The 20,505-nt window shown below is 42.4% G+C and overlaps 1 protein-coding gene across 3 annotated transcripts in view; it reads left to right on the top strand.

The window, feature by feature from the left end:
- The window catches only part of robo3 (roundabout, axon guidance receptor, homolog 3 (Drosophila)), a 312,623-nt gene that overhangs the window by 268,309 nt on the left and 23,809 nt on the right, over positions 1–20,505 (top strand). For 2 of the 3 annotated variants that reach the window (XM_060847033.1, XM_060847032.1), the window contains exons 22-26: positions 3,402–3,537; positions 4,283–4,525; positions 5,428–5,615; positions 7,647–7,766; positions 16,317–16,517. In XM_060847033.1, coding sequence (XP_060703016.1) covers positions 3,402–3,537; positions 4,283–4,525; positions 5,428–5,615; positions 7,647–7,766; positions 16,317–16,517 — 888 coding nt within the window. The remainder of the gene's footprint in view (positions 1–3,401; positions 3,538–4,282; positions 4,526–5,427; positions 5,616–7,646; positions 7,767–16,316; positions 16,518–20,505) is intronic. The other variant, XM_060847034.1, reaches the window with a different exon arrangement.

The raw sequence follows: 20,505 nt of genomic DNA, 5'->3' as shown, positions 1-20,505 counted from the left end.
ATGTTTGTAAGTAAGATAGTTCATTCTGAAGCAAGGATGTTGCATTTGAATAAGGGAACTTATGAAAGAGTGGAACACAAATTGGCTGAGGTGGATTGGGAAACTACATTAAAAGACATAACTTTACATGGGCAATGGATAGACAACTACTTCATGATTTGCAACAAATACATTCCTTCAAGGTCCAAAAACACAAATAAAGCTCAGTCAGTTGTGACTAACAAAGGAAGTTCAGCTTTGTCTAAGTCTCAAAGAAAGAACCTATAAAGTTGCCAGTAATAGCAGAGGACTGAGAGGTTTATTGGATGTAACAAAGAAAGTAATAAGGAAGAACACAATATGAATGCAATCTAGCAAGTAACATAAAAAATGACTGTAAAAGTGTCGATAAGTACATAAAAATGGAATGTTCCACTAAAATGAATGACAGGCAGAGTGAGGAGAATTTGTAATCAGAAATAGAGAAATGGCAGAGAAGACGAATGATTTTGTTTTTGTCTGTTTTCACTGATGAAGATACAAAAAATCTCCCAGAACTAGAGATCCAAGTGATGAGGCAAAAAGGGGAAGTTGAAGGAAATCAGCATTTATAAGATTGCAAGGAAAAGAATGGGGCTGCAAGTGGAAAGACCCCATGATGTGATGAGAATATGGTACTGGAAAAGTACAGTAGGTCAGGCAGCATCCGAGGAGCAGGAAAACCTTCCATCAGGGTTTTTGCCCAAGGTGTTGGTTCTCCTACTCCTCGGGTGCTGCCTGACCTGTGGTACTTTTCCAGCACCACACTCTCAATTCTAACACCAGCAACTGCAGTCCTCATTTTCGCCCAGGATCTGATGGTCTAAATCCCAGAGAGTTGCAGAAGATGGATATAGAGATAATTGATGCATGAGTGATTATCTTGCAACATTCTGCAAATTCTGGAATTATTCCAATGGATTGGAAGGTAGCAAATGTCACCCCATTGTTTAAGAAGGGATCAACCCCAGAAACAGGAACTTTACATCAATAGTGGGGCTGATGCCAGAGACCATTACAAAGGGATGTGATAAATAGACATCAGGTTGTTAATGATCTGATTGTGCATAGTCAAGGAGACCAGAATTGCACGCAATGTTCCAAAAGTGGCCTAACCAATGTCCTGTATAGCCACAACATAACCTCCCAGCTCCTGTACTCAATACTCTGACCGATAAAGGAAACCATACCAAAAGCCTTCTTCACTATCCTATCTACCTTCAACTCCACTTTCAGGGACCTATGAACCTGCACTCCAAGGTCTCTTTGTTCAGCAATACTCCCTAGGACCTTACCATTAAGTTGTATAAGTCCTACTAAAATTTGCTTTCCCAAAGTGCAACACTCTCATTTATCTAAATTAAACTCCATCTGCCACTTCTTAGCCCATTGGCTCATCTGATCAAGATCCTGTTGTCATCTGAGGTAACCTTCTTCACTCTCCACTACACCTCCGATTTTGGTGTCATCTGCAAACTTACTAACTGTACCTCTTATGCTCACATCCAAATCATTTATATAAATGTCAAAAAGTACTGGACACAACACCAATCCTTGTGGCACTCCACTGGTCACAAGCATCCAGTCTGAAAAACAACCCTCCACCACTAACATATCTTCTACCTTTGAGCTAGTTCTGTATTCAAATGGTGAGTTCTCCCTGTGTTCTGTGAGATCTAACCTTGCTCACCAGACGCCCATGGGAGTCCAGAACTGGAGGACATAGGTTTAGGGTGAGAGGGGAAGGATATAAAAGAGACCTAAGGGGCAACTTTTTCACTCGGAGGGAGGTGTGTGTATGGAATGAGCTACCAGGGGAAGTGGTGGCGGCTGGTGCAATTGCAATATTTAAAAGGCATCTGGATGGGTATATGAACAGGAAGGGTTTGGAGGGATATGGGCCGGGTGCTGGCAGGTGGACTAGATTGGGTTGGGATATCTGGTCGGCATGGATGAGTTGGACCGAAGGGTCTGTTTCGGTGCTGCACATCTCTGTGACTCTAAATCTGAAACAGATCTATGTCCCACTGTATCCATTGACAATCCTCCTCACTATCTGCAACTCCATCAATTTTGGTGTCATCTGCAAACTACTAATCAGACAAATTGTATATATTTGTTGTATATATTACAAACAACAAAAGTCCCTGCCCTGATCCCTGCGGAACACTACTAGTTACTGAGCTCCATTTCAAAATGCACCCTTCAACTGCTACTCTCTGTCTTCTATAACCAAGCCAGTATCCATCTAGATAACACACACTGGATCCCATGAGACTCCACCTTTAGTACCTGCCTGCCATAAAGTATCTTATTAAATGTCTTACTAAAGTCATTAATCATTCTTGTCACCTCCTCAAAAAACTCGATTAAGTAAGTGGGACATGAGCTTCCTTTACAAATTCATGTTGTCTATTACTAACAAGTCCAGTTGCTTCCAAATGTGAATAAATCCTGTTTCTTAGTATCTTCTCCAACCTCTGACGTCAGACCCAATCGTTGTAATTACCGAGATTATCTGTTCCCTTTCTTAAACAAAGGAAAATATTAACCATTCTCCAGTCCTCTAGAAACTCACCTGAGGCAAAGAGGATGCAAAAATATCTGTTAAGGCCTGGCTATTTCCTCCCTTGTCCCCTATATTATTCTGAAATAGATCCCATCTGGTCCAGGGGACTTGTCTACCTTAATGCATTTTTAAGACGTCCAACATTGTGTTGACCTGCCTGAGGGTATTCATACACCTGTCCCTAAGCTTAACATTCCACAAAATTGAATCAAAATTTCCAGACCTTTGGAGTTAAACATCACTTAAACTTTAATTACTGCAAACAAACTTCATGCCAGTCCTTAAAAATTAATGAGGTCAGTTGAACTCTATATTATACATGCAGCATGTCCCATACTGTCATATTCTTCAGGCACTTGTTTCTTGTCGAAGTTATATTTATTGTTCACCTATATCACTACTTGTATCACCAGGTGTCACACTATTATAGAGTCATACAGCTTGGAAACAGACTCTTAGGTCCAACTAGTCTACACCAAACAATGGAAGAAATGGGAATTGAGGGGGATTTTTGCTTGAAGCTTATTCTTACACAAATTTCTTCAACAAAGTTGAAATGTTTGCATTTCTGTATTTGTCTGACACATTCCCTATCCAAGCAGAATTGGAAGAGTCTGTTTTTTTTCAAAGGTGGCTTCAGGGGTTTATGACATCTGCCAAGGATAGGGGAAGATTCAAAGTCTGGCATCAAAGTTCCTAAGGGTCAGAGGAATAATATGTTGCATTCAGACTAATCCAAATCAGAAACAGTTCCAGCAATGACTTATGAAAATGAAAGCCTAGACATTCAAACTAATGCTCTTTCCCTCCACAGGTGGGAAATCTGGGAAGCAGAAATTAAATGCCAAGCCAGTGAAAGCTCCACCCATGAACTGGACAGATTTACTCCCACCCCCTCCACCCAGTGTTGACATTGATTCGTATGAGGATGAAGAGGAGTTGGAATATGGGTATGTGATGTGATGTGGTGTGGGAGTATTCACTGTAAATATTTCTGAGGTCAATCCTCTGAGATACTGTAGGTCTCGCACCCTTGGGCCTAGATCTGAGGATCTTCCTTGGTTTTGGTGCTGACTCACCCAGGATTCCTCAGGTTATAAGTCTAGGGCACATGGCCGGCCAGAATTCAGTATCATTTGGCCTTGCATTAATAACCATGGTGAGAGAGGTTGTAAAGGTGGAGTAGATCATCACCCACAGGAAAATTGAAAAGAAAATAACTGGTAAAGGTAATGGATAGTAAGGTGTGATTTTTATGGTCAATGATCCAAGCACTAAAATTGGAATCAAGTTACAACTTTGCATTTTAATTAGGATTACTACAGGGAGTACACTTGAAGAGTTACTTTGCCTTGAAGTTATAAAAGGTGCTGTATAAATGTGTCTTTCTTCATAGGCATCACCTGCCTTAAGTAGGAATTTGTGGGATGAGCCTTTTTGCCATTACTGATATTGCAATGGCCAGATAGGAGCGGGATTGTGGTTTTCAAAATGTTAGCCCTTCTCTCAATGCTTTTCTATCACTGGGAATGGATCACCAGAGGTCTCTAACAACTTTGAGATCCTACTGACATCCAAGAGTCTACTCACCAGTGGCAAGACACGTATGGATTTCAGTGTCACATTGAGTGTGAGAGAAATACTTGCCCTTCTGTTCCTCTCTCTCGAGTAAGAATTGCTCCCATCTTTTTGCAGCCCGAATGCTGACGAATGGTGTCCCCCGCTCCCTGAGAGAACCTACTTGGTGGAAGGCTCCCATGACGATGAAGGCCCACCCCCACCACCTCGTGGAGAGGCATCATCTCCAGCTACTTCATATGGGCAGCAATCCACCGCAACGCTGACCCCCTCACCTCGGGAAGAGGCACGATCGACCGGCCATAATGTCACTGAGGACATCCCAAGGCTGCATCAGTTTGAGATACCACATTTACCCCGGTGAGTGAGTTTACAAGCTGGTTATTATAACTACTGTAGTCAACTACATGTTGACTATTTTACTGTGAAATAATTAACAGAACTAAAGAATAAGAGAGAGAAACAAATATTTGATTATTACACAAAATGAATTCTATTATTTCACTTCAAATCTCTCTGTGACCTCATCCATTCATAACTCTGCTGTCAGCTATTGCATCTCAGTCATAAACTCATCAGTTTTATCTGAATAAATTCTGCACAGGAGGTCGAAGGTTTGATTTAATTGAGGGGTGTTGATCAAGTAACTGGGCAGAAACTAGTTGCGGTAGCAGAAAAGTCAGAAACCTACCCAATTACCCCTTACAAATTGTTTAATAAGAAATCATCCTGGCTACAGAAATGCAAGTTGATTATCAACTACAGACACACCGAAAACCCTTATGTTACCAACTCAAGATTAAAAATACAAACTTATGTAAATCATGGTTTAGATTATGTTACATGTTGTTATGATCTGAAATGCCCTGGTTGGAAGGGTAGTGGAAGCAATTGCAATCGTGAAAGGAATCAGTAATGCATATTTGAGAGTAAGAAATTACAGAGAAGAGCAAGGATTTGGCAGGGGAGGGGTGTGCTCTGGGACACATTGAGCCAATATAGACATGTTAAGCTGAAGGGAATGTGAGCTGTTGGTCTTTAAGATGCTTCATTAACAAACAGGTAAATGGGATAGAATACTATGTCAGTCTGTTGTTGTAATAGGAGACCCATGGAAAAGGATGGGAGCCAGGTTGAAACTTAGCTACTCTTAAAACAGACAGATTTACCCATCAAATTGTGGTCTAGCTTGTTGGGAGGAGTTGGGAACTCGTGGGTTGCATGATTGCCAACTTTTAAAACTAGTTGTGTTCCTGTTTCAGGCGACTCCCAGTTGGACCAGTCCCTCTGCCCAGACCGCCAACCCCTCCACCATCACAGAATAGCCAAAGCATGAACGGGACCGAAGACGCTCTCACGGAATCTGCTGCTCCCCATCGGTACGGACACAGACGCAACCTGAGCCAGACACCAGCAATAAGCACTGAGAATGTCAGTGTACCTGGAACAGGTGAGGCACGACCATTCATCTGTAAGTTAGGGAAAGGAAAGAAATTTATACCAAAACAATGTTAGCAAAATGGGCGAGTGCATGAGTGAAGGCACCCATTGAGCAGACGTTTTCATTGTTCAACAGATGTTTAACAAATGCCTAGTGCTGGTTATGTCCTGTCATGTGACATTGATTGAGTGTAATCACCTTAGGCACACAATGTTGCAGAGTAAGTGGGATCTAATTCTATGAATGAGGTCTAGAACAGTTGTCAATAGTGTGGTGCTGGAAAAGTACAGCCGGTCAGTCAGCATTTGAAGGGCAGGAGAATCGACGTTTTGGGCATAAGCCCTTCATCAGGAATAAAGATTCCTGATGACAGGCTTACGCCTGAAACATCAGTTCTGCTCCTCAGATGCTGCCTGACCTGCTGCGCTTTTCCACTGCTTTCGGAAACATTTAACATTTAATATTTAAGCACCATTCCACTTCACCCTGTTGCAGTGAAATGTTTTTGACATCCCCTTCAAAAAGATAACAAGATTGGAGAAGAATCCAGTGTGAAGATGAGCAAGAGAACTGCTTAATGAGATATTGGTACATCATTATGTTAGCATTAAGTGTTATTATTTAACTGGTACATTGGAAATGTATATTTTCAGTATGTAGCATGTCACATACAATAGCTTTTGTGTCAAGAAAAGATGCCTGATGATTGCCAGCTGACCATATTTAGCCCCAGTACCAACAAGACCCTTAAGATTCCCATGGCATTGGAAAGAGGGAAATCATCTTTTCTTGATTCATAGGATTGCAGGCATTGCTGGTTGTGCCAGATTTTTATTCCCATCATAAAACAGAAATGGCTGAAGAAACTCAGCAAGTCTGGCAGCATCTGTGCTGGGAGAAAATGAGTCAATGTTTCACATCCAATGGCGACTCTTCAGAGCTGTAGACTCAAAAAAAACTAACTGTTTCTCTCTCTACAGATTCTACAAGACCTTCTGAGTTTCTCTAGTACTTGCTGTTTTTATTAAGATCACCATTACCTTCAATATTTTGCTTTTATATTATTGTCCATCCCTTGTTGTCTTTGAGAAAGTGAGTTGCTTTCTTGAATTTTTGCAATCCATTTGATCAAGTAACCCCCACAATGCCCTTAAGAGGTGAGATCCAGAATATTTACCCAGTAATACTGAATGAACAGTGATTCATTTCTCAGTCAAGATGGTGAGTGGCCTGAAGGAGAACTTGAAAGTGGTGGTTTTCCTATGCATCTGCTGCCTTTGTCCAGAAGTCCTGCTCCTGATCAGTGAACAGTAACTGCAAGATGTGAACATTAGCCAAGGACAGAGAAAGACATAACCACAATGCCTGTGTTTGAATTCATCACTTACACTCTTGAATCTGGCACCAGGTCAAATAGGCTCTTGACTGAAGTACTAGAGAGTCAGGATCCATGGTAATGGACTCCAGCAAAAGTGAGGGGGGAAGCAGATGGATGGTAAGAAGGAAAAATGCTTGAAGAATGGAATTCTGGAGTTATACCCAGCATGGGGTGGCATGGTGGCTCAATGGTTAGCACTGCTGCCTCACAGTGCCAGGGACCCAGGTTCAATTCCCACCTCAGGTGACTGTCTGTGTGGAGTTTTCCCATTCTACCCGTGTCTGCGTGGGTTTCCTCTGGGTGCTCCGGTTTCCTCCCACAGTCCAAAGATGTGCAGGTCTCGTGAATTGGCTGTGCTAAATTGCCCATAGTGTTAGGTGCATTAGTCAGGGGTAAAGATAGGATAGGGGAATGAGTTTGGGTAGGTTACTGTTTGGAGGGTCGGTGTGGACATGTTGGACCAAATGGCCTGTTTCCATACTGGAGGGAACCTAATCAAATCATGACCTCATGCTTTTTGGGGAATGAAATGCTTGCAGAATCTGGTCTATGGTTTGCAACATGCAATTTTAATCTGTAACATTCCCAATATCTCACACTCCATTCCAGTTTCACTCTTGAAGGACTATGCCTGCTCTTAATCGTTTTTATCTGATTTTCAGGAAAGACGAGACATACTCCGGTGATGGGGAGTAGCAGCATGAACACCCCACCCAGCCAGAAAGCTCGGGCCAAAAAGAAAGCCAAGCCGAATCAGTACCGCCGTGATCTTTCTCAAGGCGGTGAGTTACTTCTCAAATCTTAAGCTTAGAATGCTACAATCCTCTGGATGAACTAAACTCACGAGAGAAAATTGTCTCCCTATGTTCATTGTGCACTCATGCCCAATTTAAGATTTTGACCTTGTAGATTTTGTAGATATTTTTATGTAGTCACCATAAAGTTGATGCAGGCCTTTGGCTCATTTTAATGTCTGTGTTCCACATGAGCTTCATACCCTATCATAATGTGCTTCTCTTCTTTCCTCTCTCCTACCTTCCAAGCTTTCCCCGTAAATGCATCTCTGCTGTTCGCCTCAACTGTGATCTATATTCTAACCACTGTATGTGTAAATATATTAATTCAGTCCTCAATATCCTGTTGAATTTATTAGTTACTCTTGGCCCTCGTTTTTGGCCTACCTCATATTTAAAAATCTCTTCTTTCCATCTAAACTATCAACCCCTTTCATAATTTTCACAACTGTCATTCCATTACCTTTTTTTTCTACATAACACAGTCCCAGCCAGTTCAGTATTCCCTAATGATTATAGCTTCTCATTTCTGTTATCATTTCTATAATTCTTGTTTATAGCTTCTCGAGTTCCTCTGTACCCTCTTGGAGTGGATTCTGTAAGGCTATAGCATCACTTCTCTGCTTTTCAATTCATCTCTCAATCCTATTTCTTTGATCTATTTTGGGAATGATCTTAAATCAAATACTAAAATTAGCACCATTTAGATTCTTTCTTTCCAAAGTGTATTTAGCTTGTTATTCTTCTTATCAAAAATGCCATATCACATTTATCAATATTACAGGTAATTTGTCAATTAGGCTTTCAGTCTGAAAATATTAATATTTTCCTGCATGTTGTCACATTATTGACTATATCTTCCAAACTTGTGTCAAGAGCAAGTTTTTTGAATGTACTTCTGATTCCCAACCCCTCATTAATTATGTAAATAATTACGTGATTAACAATGATCCCAAGTCGATCTTTAGAGTACCCCTTCCCATCTATTTCAGTCTGATCAGCTAATATTAGTTTCTATTTACAGTTTTCTGTTTTGTAACCAGCTTGCTATCCATTCTGCGCTCTGCCACCCAACTGCACACATCCACTGCCCTTCGTCATTGTGTTGTTTAAAATTAAATAGTAAATTTGAAAAACAAAGACATAGAATGAGTTGGAACACCATTTAAACATTTGGGAAATTAGAAAACCGACACAGGGAAGCACCACAGTGCCACCCCTAGTGAGAGGATATAATAACAACACATTTACAAGTCACCGCCGAATGGAAAGAAAAATTCAGAAGCAGTTGATTTTTATCCTTGCACAGGGCACCCAAAAAAAAATTTGGATTGGAATAGTTCAGCCAGTTCTTGCTTAGAATTTCTAGTAGCTCCCTCAATGCTTTAATATTTGGGAGTGTGGCCGTCAAACATGAGCGGAGAGTTTAGGTTTTGATCTATGTCACGTCTATTTTCTTAGCAGAGAAAGGAGGGCAAAGAGGCCCATCTTCAACATCTCTGCCCAATGGGCAGCTACATTAGAGGTGCCATTACGTTGATTGGATTGCAGGTGGAGAAAGTGCGGACTGCAGATGCTGGAGATCAGAGTCAAGAGTGCGGCGCTGGAGAAGCATAGCAGGTCAGGCAGCATCCGAGGAGCAGGAAAATCGATGTTTCGGGCAAAAGTCCTTCATCAGGAATGGGCAACCTCCTCGGCTCACAAGCCTCATTCCTGATGAAGGGCTTTTGCCCAAAACATTGATTTTCCTGCTCCTCGGATGCTGCCTGACCTGCTGCGTTTTTCCAGCACCATGCTCTAGGCATTTAGGATGGCAACTGAAAAGAGGCAGCTGGTCCCTTACCATTGTAATTGATGGACTTGATGTTGGTTTGAAGCCCCAGTTGTTCTAACTCAGTTAGACTGAGTGAAGCAGACCACACCCTTTATTTTCCTAGTACTGCAACTGGGCTTAAGCAGTGACCATGAAATAAATAGACTTTTCTCTGAGAAAAAAATCTCTAAAATGTCAAAATGGCAACAGTATCCCACTCCTCATTTTATTCCAGAATTAATTTGCCAGCGAGTTAAGGGGCCTGGTGGCTGAATCAGAGAAGCTGCATGTCAGAGTCTGATTTCCCCTAGAAATTAATGAGACTCCATGTTTGGCTGCAGTTCGGCCTCCTTGTTTTGGATATACATATATCTCACTTCTCTCAAAGGGCTTAAAGTGTGGCCTATAGTAACTTGCATCAGTGCTATTTTTCACTTGAGTGATTCACCAATAAGGTAGAACAGACATGAACTAGGGAATGCATTTTAAAAATATGGGGTCATTTATTTAAGATGAAGATAAGAAGCAGTGTTACGTTTTCTCTGAGAATTGGGAGTCTTTGAGTGGTGGAGGAAGTGTCATTGAATATTTTAAGGCAGTGGTAGATAGATTGTTGACTATGAAGGAAGCCAAATGTTATCAAGGTAGACAAGCATGTCAACTTGAGGCCACAATCAGATCAGCAATAATCTTCTTGAATTATGGAGCTAGCTTGAGATATTTCAAATGTGGTATTTTAAGGGCTGCTACAGAACTACAGTGTAAACAATTAGAGGGAGAGGTCACATGACTGCAGCAAGCCACCTAACACAATTTATCCAATTGTATTTCTCCAAATAAGAGGAGCTACACAGTCTACTCTTCCTCGTAATTTGTAAACTCATATGTACTTAGAAGCATAAATTAAATGCCAGATTTTTGAATTAGAACTGAAGAGATGAGACTTCCATAGGCCACGTGATCTATTTTGATCTCAACTCTTCTTATGATATGGTATATGACAAGGTCTGAATAGCCCATTATACTGCCCTCTCTGTTGGGAGGTGTGAATAAAATTAGTTCACTCATGGATGCCTGCAGCTGAGCATATGTTCATATTACTCAAGGTAATTCACAATAAAAATTTGGCATGGGATAAAATTTCATTTGAGAAATTAGTAACCGAAGAATATTGACAGACATTTTTGGAACTTCTGAAGATAATTTTGGGGAGGTTTGAGCAAATGTAAAGATTGTTCAGTGCGTGCATTGTATCCAGTCAGTCAGCATAGAATGTGATTGAAAAAATGACACTGAAGGTATATTTGGGGACAATTTGGAAATTCAACCCTAACAAGAAAGACAGGTGAAATTACAAATGAAGGCTATATATTTGGTTGAAAATGAATAACATTGGAGATGGGAATAAAGTCAATGTTCTCCTCACCATGATAGGGCCAGATGCTTTTGATAGAGCTTTTGATCAATGATACCTTTGTGAGCCAAGTTCAATGAAACTCATTGAAATTCTAAACTCATAATAGCCACTGCTAAGAATGAAATTACAGTGAGAATTGCGTGCAGTTGCCAATGAGACTGTTGCAGATTACGTTCTCGACTTTAAAAACAAACTATTACTGTGGGTAGGGGGAAAGCTTAGAAATTGATCTTTATAAGAGGCTGAAGAACAATATAATCTAGACCACATTTTGTACAAAGGCAAATAGGCTAAAGGGAGCCTTTGATGTGGCCACAGCCACGGAAATAACACAATGGAGGTAGTGATGTCAAGATAATATCAATGGGTTCATAATCCGGAACGCTTATGTTCTGGTGACATCAGTTTGAATCCCACCATGGAGAATGGTGGAATTTGAATTCAATAATAAAAATCTGGAGTTCAACCAGGAAAGCTAGCCCATTGATGACAATGTAATTATTGTCAATTGTTGTGAAAAACTATCTGGTTCACGAATATCAGTTAGGGAAGAATATCTTGCTGTCCTTGCCTAGTCTAGCCTACCTGTAACTCCAGACTGATAGCAATGCAATTGATTCGTAACTGCCCTCTGGGCAATAAACATTGGGATAACCAGCATTACCCACATTCTACGATCAATTAAATAAAAGAAGTACGAAAAGAACTCCCCTGCAATTCTGAGCTGATGGGATGTCCGTTGGATTTCAGCATGACCTGGGCCACAGCAGGCTAGTTAGCTGTCTTAGAGTCAGAAATTTAGGCACAATCATGGCAATGGTAGCCACCACCATTTAAATGCCTCTATTTCCAATCAGTGCTTCAGCTATTGGAAGGATGGTCACAGCCAGAAATTTCACAGTTTTGCAGAAACAGCGATGCTTCAGGTTGTAGTTGAGCTTCTGGTCACAGCCATGCATCAGGGTGAAGTCATGGTAGACTTAAAGCTGGTCCATACACATATGATAGCTCTGGAAACAGAATTTGATGTCATTGAACAAGAAGGTCAGAAGTTGTATTTGGTCAAAGAGCAAAAAAAACCACAAAGCAGATGAGAGGAGTAAGATTGAATATTTAATTTCCAGAGCCCAGTATCAAAATCAAACTATTCTGATCTTGACCCTTCTTATAACATGTGGTACACTGTAAGAGCTGAACATTGTGTTATACTGCCCTCTCTGTTGGGAGATGCAAATCAAGTTATAAAAGTTCATAACTTGCTTTCATCTTTGATACAGCTGTAGTTGTGCCTGTTTATCTCTGAAGGAGAGTACAAGAAATCCCTAAGTCAGGTTCCTTATTGAACACTGGCATGAAACTGACTGAATGTTCCAACAACAATGTTAAGTGACGTGGGTGTTAGCATGAAAATTCAATTCTGATGCTTACAATGGAATAGTTCAGAGTCAAAACAAAGTCTTCCTGATGGGAAGTAATTAGCTCAAGAAAATATGCCCAAAAGTGTGGCGCTAGAAAAGCATAGAAGGTCAGGTAGCATCCGAGCAGCAGGAGAATCAACGTTTTGGGCAAAAGCCCTGATGAAGGCCTTATACCGGAAACGTCTATTCTCCTGCTCTTCAGATGCTGCCTGAAATTCTCAGGCGCCACCCTTTTCGACTCTGATCTCCAGCCTTTGTGGCCCTCAATTTCAAGAAAATATGTTTAAACTGAGCTGAGTAACTTAACAGGAGGGCTCAGTAAGGATGAGTCCATTCATGAGAAAAAGCACATAATGACGGTGAAGCAAGTAGAACCAAGTGGTTAAATCAGCCATCAGAACAACTTCAAATATTGTAATCCGCAGCTCAGAAATGCAGATGTTCCTTTAAGATTTCCCATAAAGGTTGATGCATTATTAGCCACAGAGTTACCGATGAATTACTTATACAAATGATGTGCCAGTATCTACTGGAAACATTCCTGAAGAAATTTATAAATATGTAATGCTCACTAAAATGCACAATTATGTCACTATTGGATGCCCCAATGTGTGTAATAATGAGTTGAAATGATAGGTGTATTTCTCCTGTAGAATTAAAGGAGTATAAATAGGTTTTGCAGTCATGATTTCAATAAAGTTTGAGCAAAATTGGAGGAACTAGCAAAATTACTCGGGATAGTCCATTTGAAGGCAATAGGCTATTTTTGATATCCAAGGATTGTCAAAAATATCGAAGAGTTGCTGAAAAAGTTGTTAAGTATATCTGAGAATAATTGATAGATTATAGATTGATAGATTTTTGATGTCTCAAGGAATTAAGGGCTATGGGGAGAATGCGGGTAAGTGGAGTTGAATTGCCCATCAGCCATGATTGAATGGCGGAGTGGGCTCGATGGGCCGAATGGCCTTACTTCCACTCCTATGTCTTATGGTCTTATAATCCAAGCAGGATTCCATTAGCCTCACAGTCAAACAGGTGAAACCTTTGGGAATGAGTGCAAGTTAATATATTTGGAGTGGAAGAAAAAATAATGTTTTATTTGATCAATTGCTGTCGAAAGTGGGCAAAGTTGGAAACGTGCCCAATACCCAAACTATTGAGGATTTGAGAAGTTGATTGTAATTACAGGTTGAAAGAAATGTTGGCATCAGATAATGGTCCACAATTCGTGTTGGAAAACTTTGATTTATTTCTGACCAAGAATGGAGTCAAATACACTCTAATACCCTCACATAGATAGCATGGAATATTAGGAGAAAGTGAGGACTGCAGATGCTGGAGATCAGAGCTGAAAAATGTGTTGCTGGAAAAGTGCAGCAGGTCAGGCAGCATCAAAGGAGCAGGAAAATCAACGTTTTGGGCATAAGCCTTTCTTCAGGAATGAGGAAGGTGTGCCAAGCAGGCTAAGATAAAAGGTAGGGAAGAGGGACCTGGGGGAGGGGTGTTGGGAATGCGATAGGTGGAAGGAGGTTAAGGTGAGGGTGATAGGCCAGAGAGGGGGTGGGGGTGGAGAGGTCAGGAAGAAGATTGCAGGTCAAGAAGGTGGTGCTGAGTCCGAGGATTGGGACTGAGATAAGGTGGGGGGAGGGGAAATGAGGAAGCTGGAGAAATCCGCATTCATCCCTTGTGGTTGGAGGGCTCCGAGGCAGAAGATGAGGTGCTCTTCCTCCAGGCGTCGTGTTGCCATAGTCTGGCAATGGAGGAGGCCAAGGACATGCATGTCCTTGGCAGAGTGGGAGGGGGAGTTAAAGTGTTCAGCCACGGGCGGTTGGGTTGGTTGGTGCCGGTGTCCCAGAGGTGTTCTCTGAAACGCTCCACAAGTAGGTGGCCTGTCTCCCCAATGTAGAGGAGGCCACATCAGGTGCAGTGGATGCAGTAAATGATGTGTGTGGAGGTGCAGGTGAATTTGTAATGGATATGGAAGGATCCCTTGGGGCCTTGGAGGGAAGTGAGGGGGTAGATGTGGGCGCACCTCACCACCAACCTCCAGATACATCGTATCATTCTTCGTCATTTCCGCCACCTCCAAACAGATCCCACCACCAGGGATATATTTCCGTCCCCTCCCCTATCAGTGTTCCAGAAAGACCACGCCCTCCGCGACTCCCTTGTCAGGTCCACACGCCCCCACCAACCCAACCTCCCACTCCCGGCACCTTCCCCTGCAACCGCAAGAAATGCAAAACTTGCACCCACATCTCCCCACACACACAAAACTACACACACACATGCACACACAACCCCACCCACACACACACGCGCTCACAAAACCACACACACGTGCACAAAACCACACACACGCATGCACGCATACACACAAATCCACACACGCGCGCATGTGCATACAAAACCACACACATGCGTGCGCGCGCACAACCACACACACACACACACACTCGCCCACACAAAACCACACGCACACATGCACATACAAAACCACATGCACGCACACACACGTGTGCACAAAACCACACGCGCCCACACACACACTCGAGCACACCAAAACCACATACACACACACAAACACACAAAACCATACACACACAAAACCACACACGCGCACAAAAAACCACACACACACAAAACCACACACATGTGCGCACACAAAACCACACACGTGCATGCACAAAACCACACACACGCATGCGCACGCAAAACCACACGCGCCCACACACACACACGCACGCGCGCACACAAAACCACACACATGCACACACAAAACCACCCACACCCCCCCCACACAAAACCACACACACATGCACACACAAAACCACACACACACCCACCCATACACACACCCACACACACAACCCCACCCACACACATTCACGTGCGTGCACACAAAACCACACACACCCACACACACAAAACCATACACACATGCACACACACAACCCCACACACACACACACACACACACACACACACACACAAAACCACACACTTTTACTGCAACATTTTGACAGGTTCCTCCTTTGCCCTGTACAGGACAATGTTGGAGAGATTATCAGGGGAAGGAAGGGGTTTAGGGTACACGGCCTGTGTAAAACTCCAGTAAAAGTGGGGTCAGAGAAAGAGAGAGGGGGCAGGAGGTCATTCGTTTGGAGCCGGTGCCTGGGCTCCCCTCAGTCCAGGATGGTTCTCGGCAGCATTTCAGGAAGCAGAGTTCACTTTTAATCACTGTAAACAAAAGGCGCGATCAGTGCTGGAAACACATCTTTGATGTAATATTTCTATCGTGACCTCGCGATCTCCTTCAGATAATTGATATTCGGATAATCGAGGTTCCTCTGTATTTGGAGAGAAAGCTGAAGTTGTTGTTTTCATTATTTGTTGTCAAGTGATGATATTTTTGTTAAATTCATTCATCTTGTTATGGAAAACCTTCATTTCCCACATGTAAATGACTGGAAAGATTAGTCTTATATGTTTTAGTTGTGATTACAGTAAAGGCAGATGTGTGACATTATTAAAATTTCATGTAATATAAATGCTGATCAAATCATTGTATTTTGAGAATCAACGTAGATATATCATTTATAAAGTTTTCTTAAGTAGCAAGGGAGTTTAATGACTTGCAAAATATGAGTATTTTGTTATGCTGCTGTCTTTGCTGCTTTTTCTGTTGGGAATAGTAGCCACCTACAGTTCAGCGTGTGTTGGTCTTACACAGAGCAATACAGAAGTATTGGCACATGCACCCTCTCTATAACGTTCAATGATTAGGGATCCGCTAACTACCCTTCACGCCTCTCACTAACCCAGGGATGCTGTAACCAGGCTGACTAGGCCAGCTTTTATTGACTCACTGTCTCTGTCTTGGACAGACCTGCCACCACCTCCTGAACCTCCCCCAGCTGATGGAATTGTGGAGACCCCTTACCTACAGCCCACTGGACTGGAGAGCAGCCTGACCTCACTGGACCATGATGGCAGTGCCTCATCCACAGAGAGGAGGGCATCAGCCGACCAGCGAACAGAGAGTGCGCATTCTCACAACAGAGCAGCTTCGGCACGACACAAACATGGTGAGAGGACTAAACACCTGGGACAGTCAAGGACATCAATTTGACTTCAAGTACAACTGAGCTGAATTATAATCTGTAGTTATTTCGATTTAGTCAGATTCCCCAGAACTGTAGTTTGCTTACCTTCAAAAATCAGATAGAAAGAAACCAAACAATCCCTGTAGCCTGTACCGAAGGTTTATGATGCTTCTCTTACTATTTTAGCTCTCAAGTAATCATAGGCTTGTAGATCCCTTACAGTGTGGAAGGTAGCTGTTGGCCCGTCGAGTCCACATCACCCGTCCGAAGAGCATCCCACCTGGACCCACCTCTTACCCTATCCCTGTAACCCTGCAATGCTAGAAATACTTTTAATCCCTGGATAAAAAGAACAGCAGCTGTTTTCTCCAGTATTTATCCCATAACCAAACCAAAAGTAAACTCCAATGAGTATCTCATTGATGTTTTATGGAGCCTTATATTTCTTACTTTAGTCCAGTTGGCTGCCTGACTGGTTTGCGATGCAACAGTGTGGTTCAATTCCTTGACCAGCTGAGGTCACCATTGAAAAGGTCTGCCTTCTTGATCTCACCTCTCGCCTGAGTGGTGCTGATAGTCAGGTTAAGCCACCAGCAGTCATCTCTCTTTAATGCTAGAGCAGCCTGAAAGCCCTCTAGGACTTTGGCAACCTTATGTTACCAAGCTGACTTCATTTCATTGGCTGAAAATTGCTTTGCGATATCCTGCAATTGTGAAAGGTGCTATGTAATTATTCTTTTTTAGTATTTCCTTAGTGATCCACTGAAGTGGAGCTGAAATCTTTGGGGGTTGTCTATTGTAAAAAAAGTGAAACTTGTGTATCAAGCCCAGTTCTTTCTATCCAGAATCCAGAGAAGGAGACAATGAATGTGCTTGATATCGAGGCCCCATTTGGTCAGGTGTGACCTGAGCAAAACTCGAGTCAATGGGAATCAAGGGAAAGGCTCTCTCTGGTTGGATTCATTATGTCAGATAAAGAATGGTCTACGGTGATGGTTGTTGCAGGTCAATCATTTCAGTTCAAAGAACCCCCCTTCTGCCTCAGAGGTAGGAACATTACTACTATGACACAGAAGTCCTAGTTCCTCAGGGTAGTGTTCTTGTTCAGTTGTTTTAATGACTGTCTCTCCATTATTAGATCATAAATAACTCACTATTGTGAATGTTCACTAATGTTCTGTGCACCATTCGTGATTCCTCACATACTAAAGTAGTCCATGTTCAAATGCAGCAAGATCTCAACAATATCCAGGCTTAGATCTATAAATAGCAAGTAACCATCTCATTACACAAATGCCAGGCAATGAACACCTCCAACAAGAGAGAAATCTAACTATCACCCCTTGATAATCATCGACATTGCCATCGCTGAATCTCCCACGTTCAACATCCTATGAGTTAGCATTGACCAAAACTGAACTGACTAGTCATATAAACATTGTGGCTACAGGAGCAAGTCAGGGACTAGGAAATGTGCAGCAAATAACTCACCTCCTGACTCCACAAAGCCTGTTCACCATCTATAAGGCACAGTCAAGAGTGTGATGGGATACTCAGCATTTACCTGGATGGGTGCAGCTCCAACAACACTCAAGAAGCTTGATACCATCCAGAACAAAGCAGTAAACTTGATTGCCACCACATCCCTAAATATCCACTCCCTCCACTACTGACGCTCAGTGGCAGTATGGTGTACTATCTACAAGGTACACTGCAGAATTTCACCAAAGCTCCTCAGATAGGACCTTCCAAGAGTATGACCATCACTATTTGAAGGACATGGACAGTTGATACATGGAAATGTCACCATCTGAAAGTTTCCCTGCAAACCATGCACCATCCTGACTTGGAAATATATCTCTGTTCCTTCAGTGTCACTGGGTCAAAATCCTGGAATTCCCTCCCCATCAGCACTATGGATCTACCTCCAGCAAATGGATTGCAGCAGTTCAAGAAGGTCACTACTTTCTCCAGGGCACTTGGGGATGGGGCACCCACTCCAGGAAAAAATAGAAAACTAATTTCTAAAGGACTCCTAGCTTATCCATTCAGTACACTGACAGATATTGCTCAATAAATCTCCATGATCTACAATAGAGTCACAGAGATATACAGCACAGACTCTTCAGACCAACTTGTACATGCTGACCACATATCCCAACCTAATCTCATCCCATTTGCCAGCATTTGGCCCATTATTCCTCTAAACCCTTCATATTCATATATGTATCTATATGCCTTTTGAATGCTGCAATTGTACAAGCCTCCACCACTTCCTCTGGCAGCTCATTCCATACATGCACCGCCCTCTGCATGGAAAAGTTGCCCCTTAGGTCCCTTTTATATCTTTCCTCTCTCACCCTAATCCTATGCCCTCTAGTTCTGGACTCCTCTACCCCAGATAAAAGATTTTGTCCATTTACCTTATTCATGCCCCTCATGATTTTACAAACTTCCATAAGGTCATCTCTCAGCCTCCAATGCTCCAGGGAAAACAGCCCCAACCTATTCAACCTCTCCCTATAGCTCAATCCTCCAACCATGGCAACATCCTTATAAATCTTTTCTGAACCCTTTCAAGTTTCACACCATCTTTTTGATAGGAAAGTTACCAGAATTGCACACAATATTTCAACAGTAGCCTAACCAATGTCTTAGGTGGTTAGCAAGACCTCCCAACTCCTATACTCGATACTCTGACCAACAAAGGAAATCATACCAAATGCCTTTTCCATATCCTATCTACCTGTGACTCTACTTTAAAGGAGCTATGAACCTGCAGTCAAAGGTCTCTTTGTTCAGCAACACTCCCATTAAGTGCATAAGTCCTGCTGTGACTTGCTTTTCCAAAATGCAGCACCTTGCATTTATCTAAATCTCCATCTGCCACTCCTCAGCCCACTGTCCCATCTGATCAAGATCTCATTGTACTTTGAGGTAACTACACCTCCAATGTTCGTGTCATCTACTAACTTACTAACTACACCTTCTATGTTCAATCCAAATCATTTATGTAAATGATGAAAAGTAGTGAACTCACCACAACCCTTGTGCCACTCCACTGGTCACAGGCTTCCAGTCTGAAAAGCAACCCTCCACCCTCACCCTCTGTTTTTGTCTTTGAGTCAGTTCTGTATCCAAATGTCAAGTTCTCCCTCTATTCCATGAGATCTAAACTTGCTGATCAGTCTCCCAAGGGGAATCTTGTCAAAACCTTGTCTTACTGAAGTCCATATAGATAACATCCACAACTCTGTCCTCATCAATCCTCTTTGTTACATCTTTAGAAAACTGAATCAAGTTCGTGATTTCTCATACACGAAGCCATACTAACTATCCATAATCAGTCCTTGCCTTTCCAAATACATGTAATCCTGTCTGTCAGGATTGCCACAAATAACTTGCCCACCACTGACGACAGGCTCACCGGTCTATAGTTCCCTGGCTTGTCCTTACCACGTTTCTTAAATGGTGGTACACATTAGCCAACCTCCAGTCTTCCAGCACCTCGCCTGTGACTATTGATGATACAAATATCTCAACAAGGGGCCCAGCAATCATTTCCTTAGCTTCCCACAGAATTCTAAGGTACACGTGATCAGGTCCTGGGGATTTATCCACTGTTGTGCATTTGAAGACATCTAGCTACACCTCCTCTATAATCTGGACATTTTTCAAGACATCACCATCTACTTCCCCATATTCTACAACTTCCATATCCTTCTCCATAGTAAAAATCACACAACACCAGGTTATAGTCCAACAGGTTTAATTGGAAGCACACTAGCTTTCGGAGCTTTCGCCTCTCCGCACAGATTACAGTTCTTGGCCTCCTTACATTCCTTGGTCGGGTGGCCTTCCTGTTTGCAGTTTCAGCAGACGGTCACCTTACAATCCGCCGCCATGTGGCCTGACCTCCCGCAGGTTCAGCACACTTTTGGCTGCCCTGCGTATGTCAGGTAACCTCTGC

This window comes from Hemiscyllium ocellatum, chromosome 29 (genome assembly GCF_020745735.1).
Source record: "Hemiscyllium ocellatum isolate sHemOce1 chromosome 29, sHemOce1.pat.X.cur, whole genome shotgun sequence".
NCBI classification, from domain to species: domain Eukaryota; kingdom Metazoa; phylum Chordata; class Chondrichthyes; order Orectolobiformes; family Hemiscylliidae; genus Hemiscyllium; species Hemiscyllium ocellatum.
The sequence above is the reverse complement of the archived record's forward strand: the minus strand, read 5'-3'. Positions and strand labels throughout refer to the sequence as shown.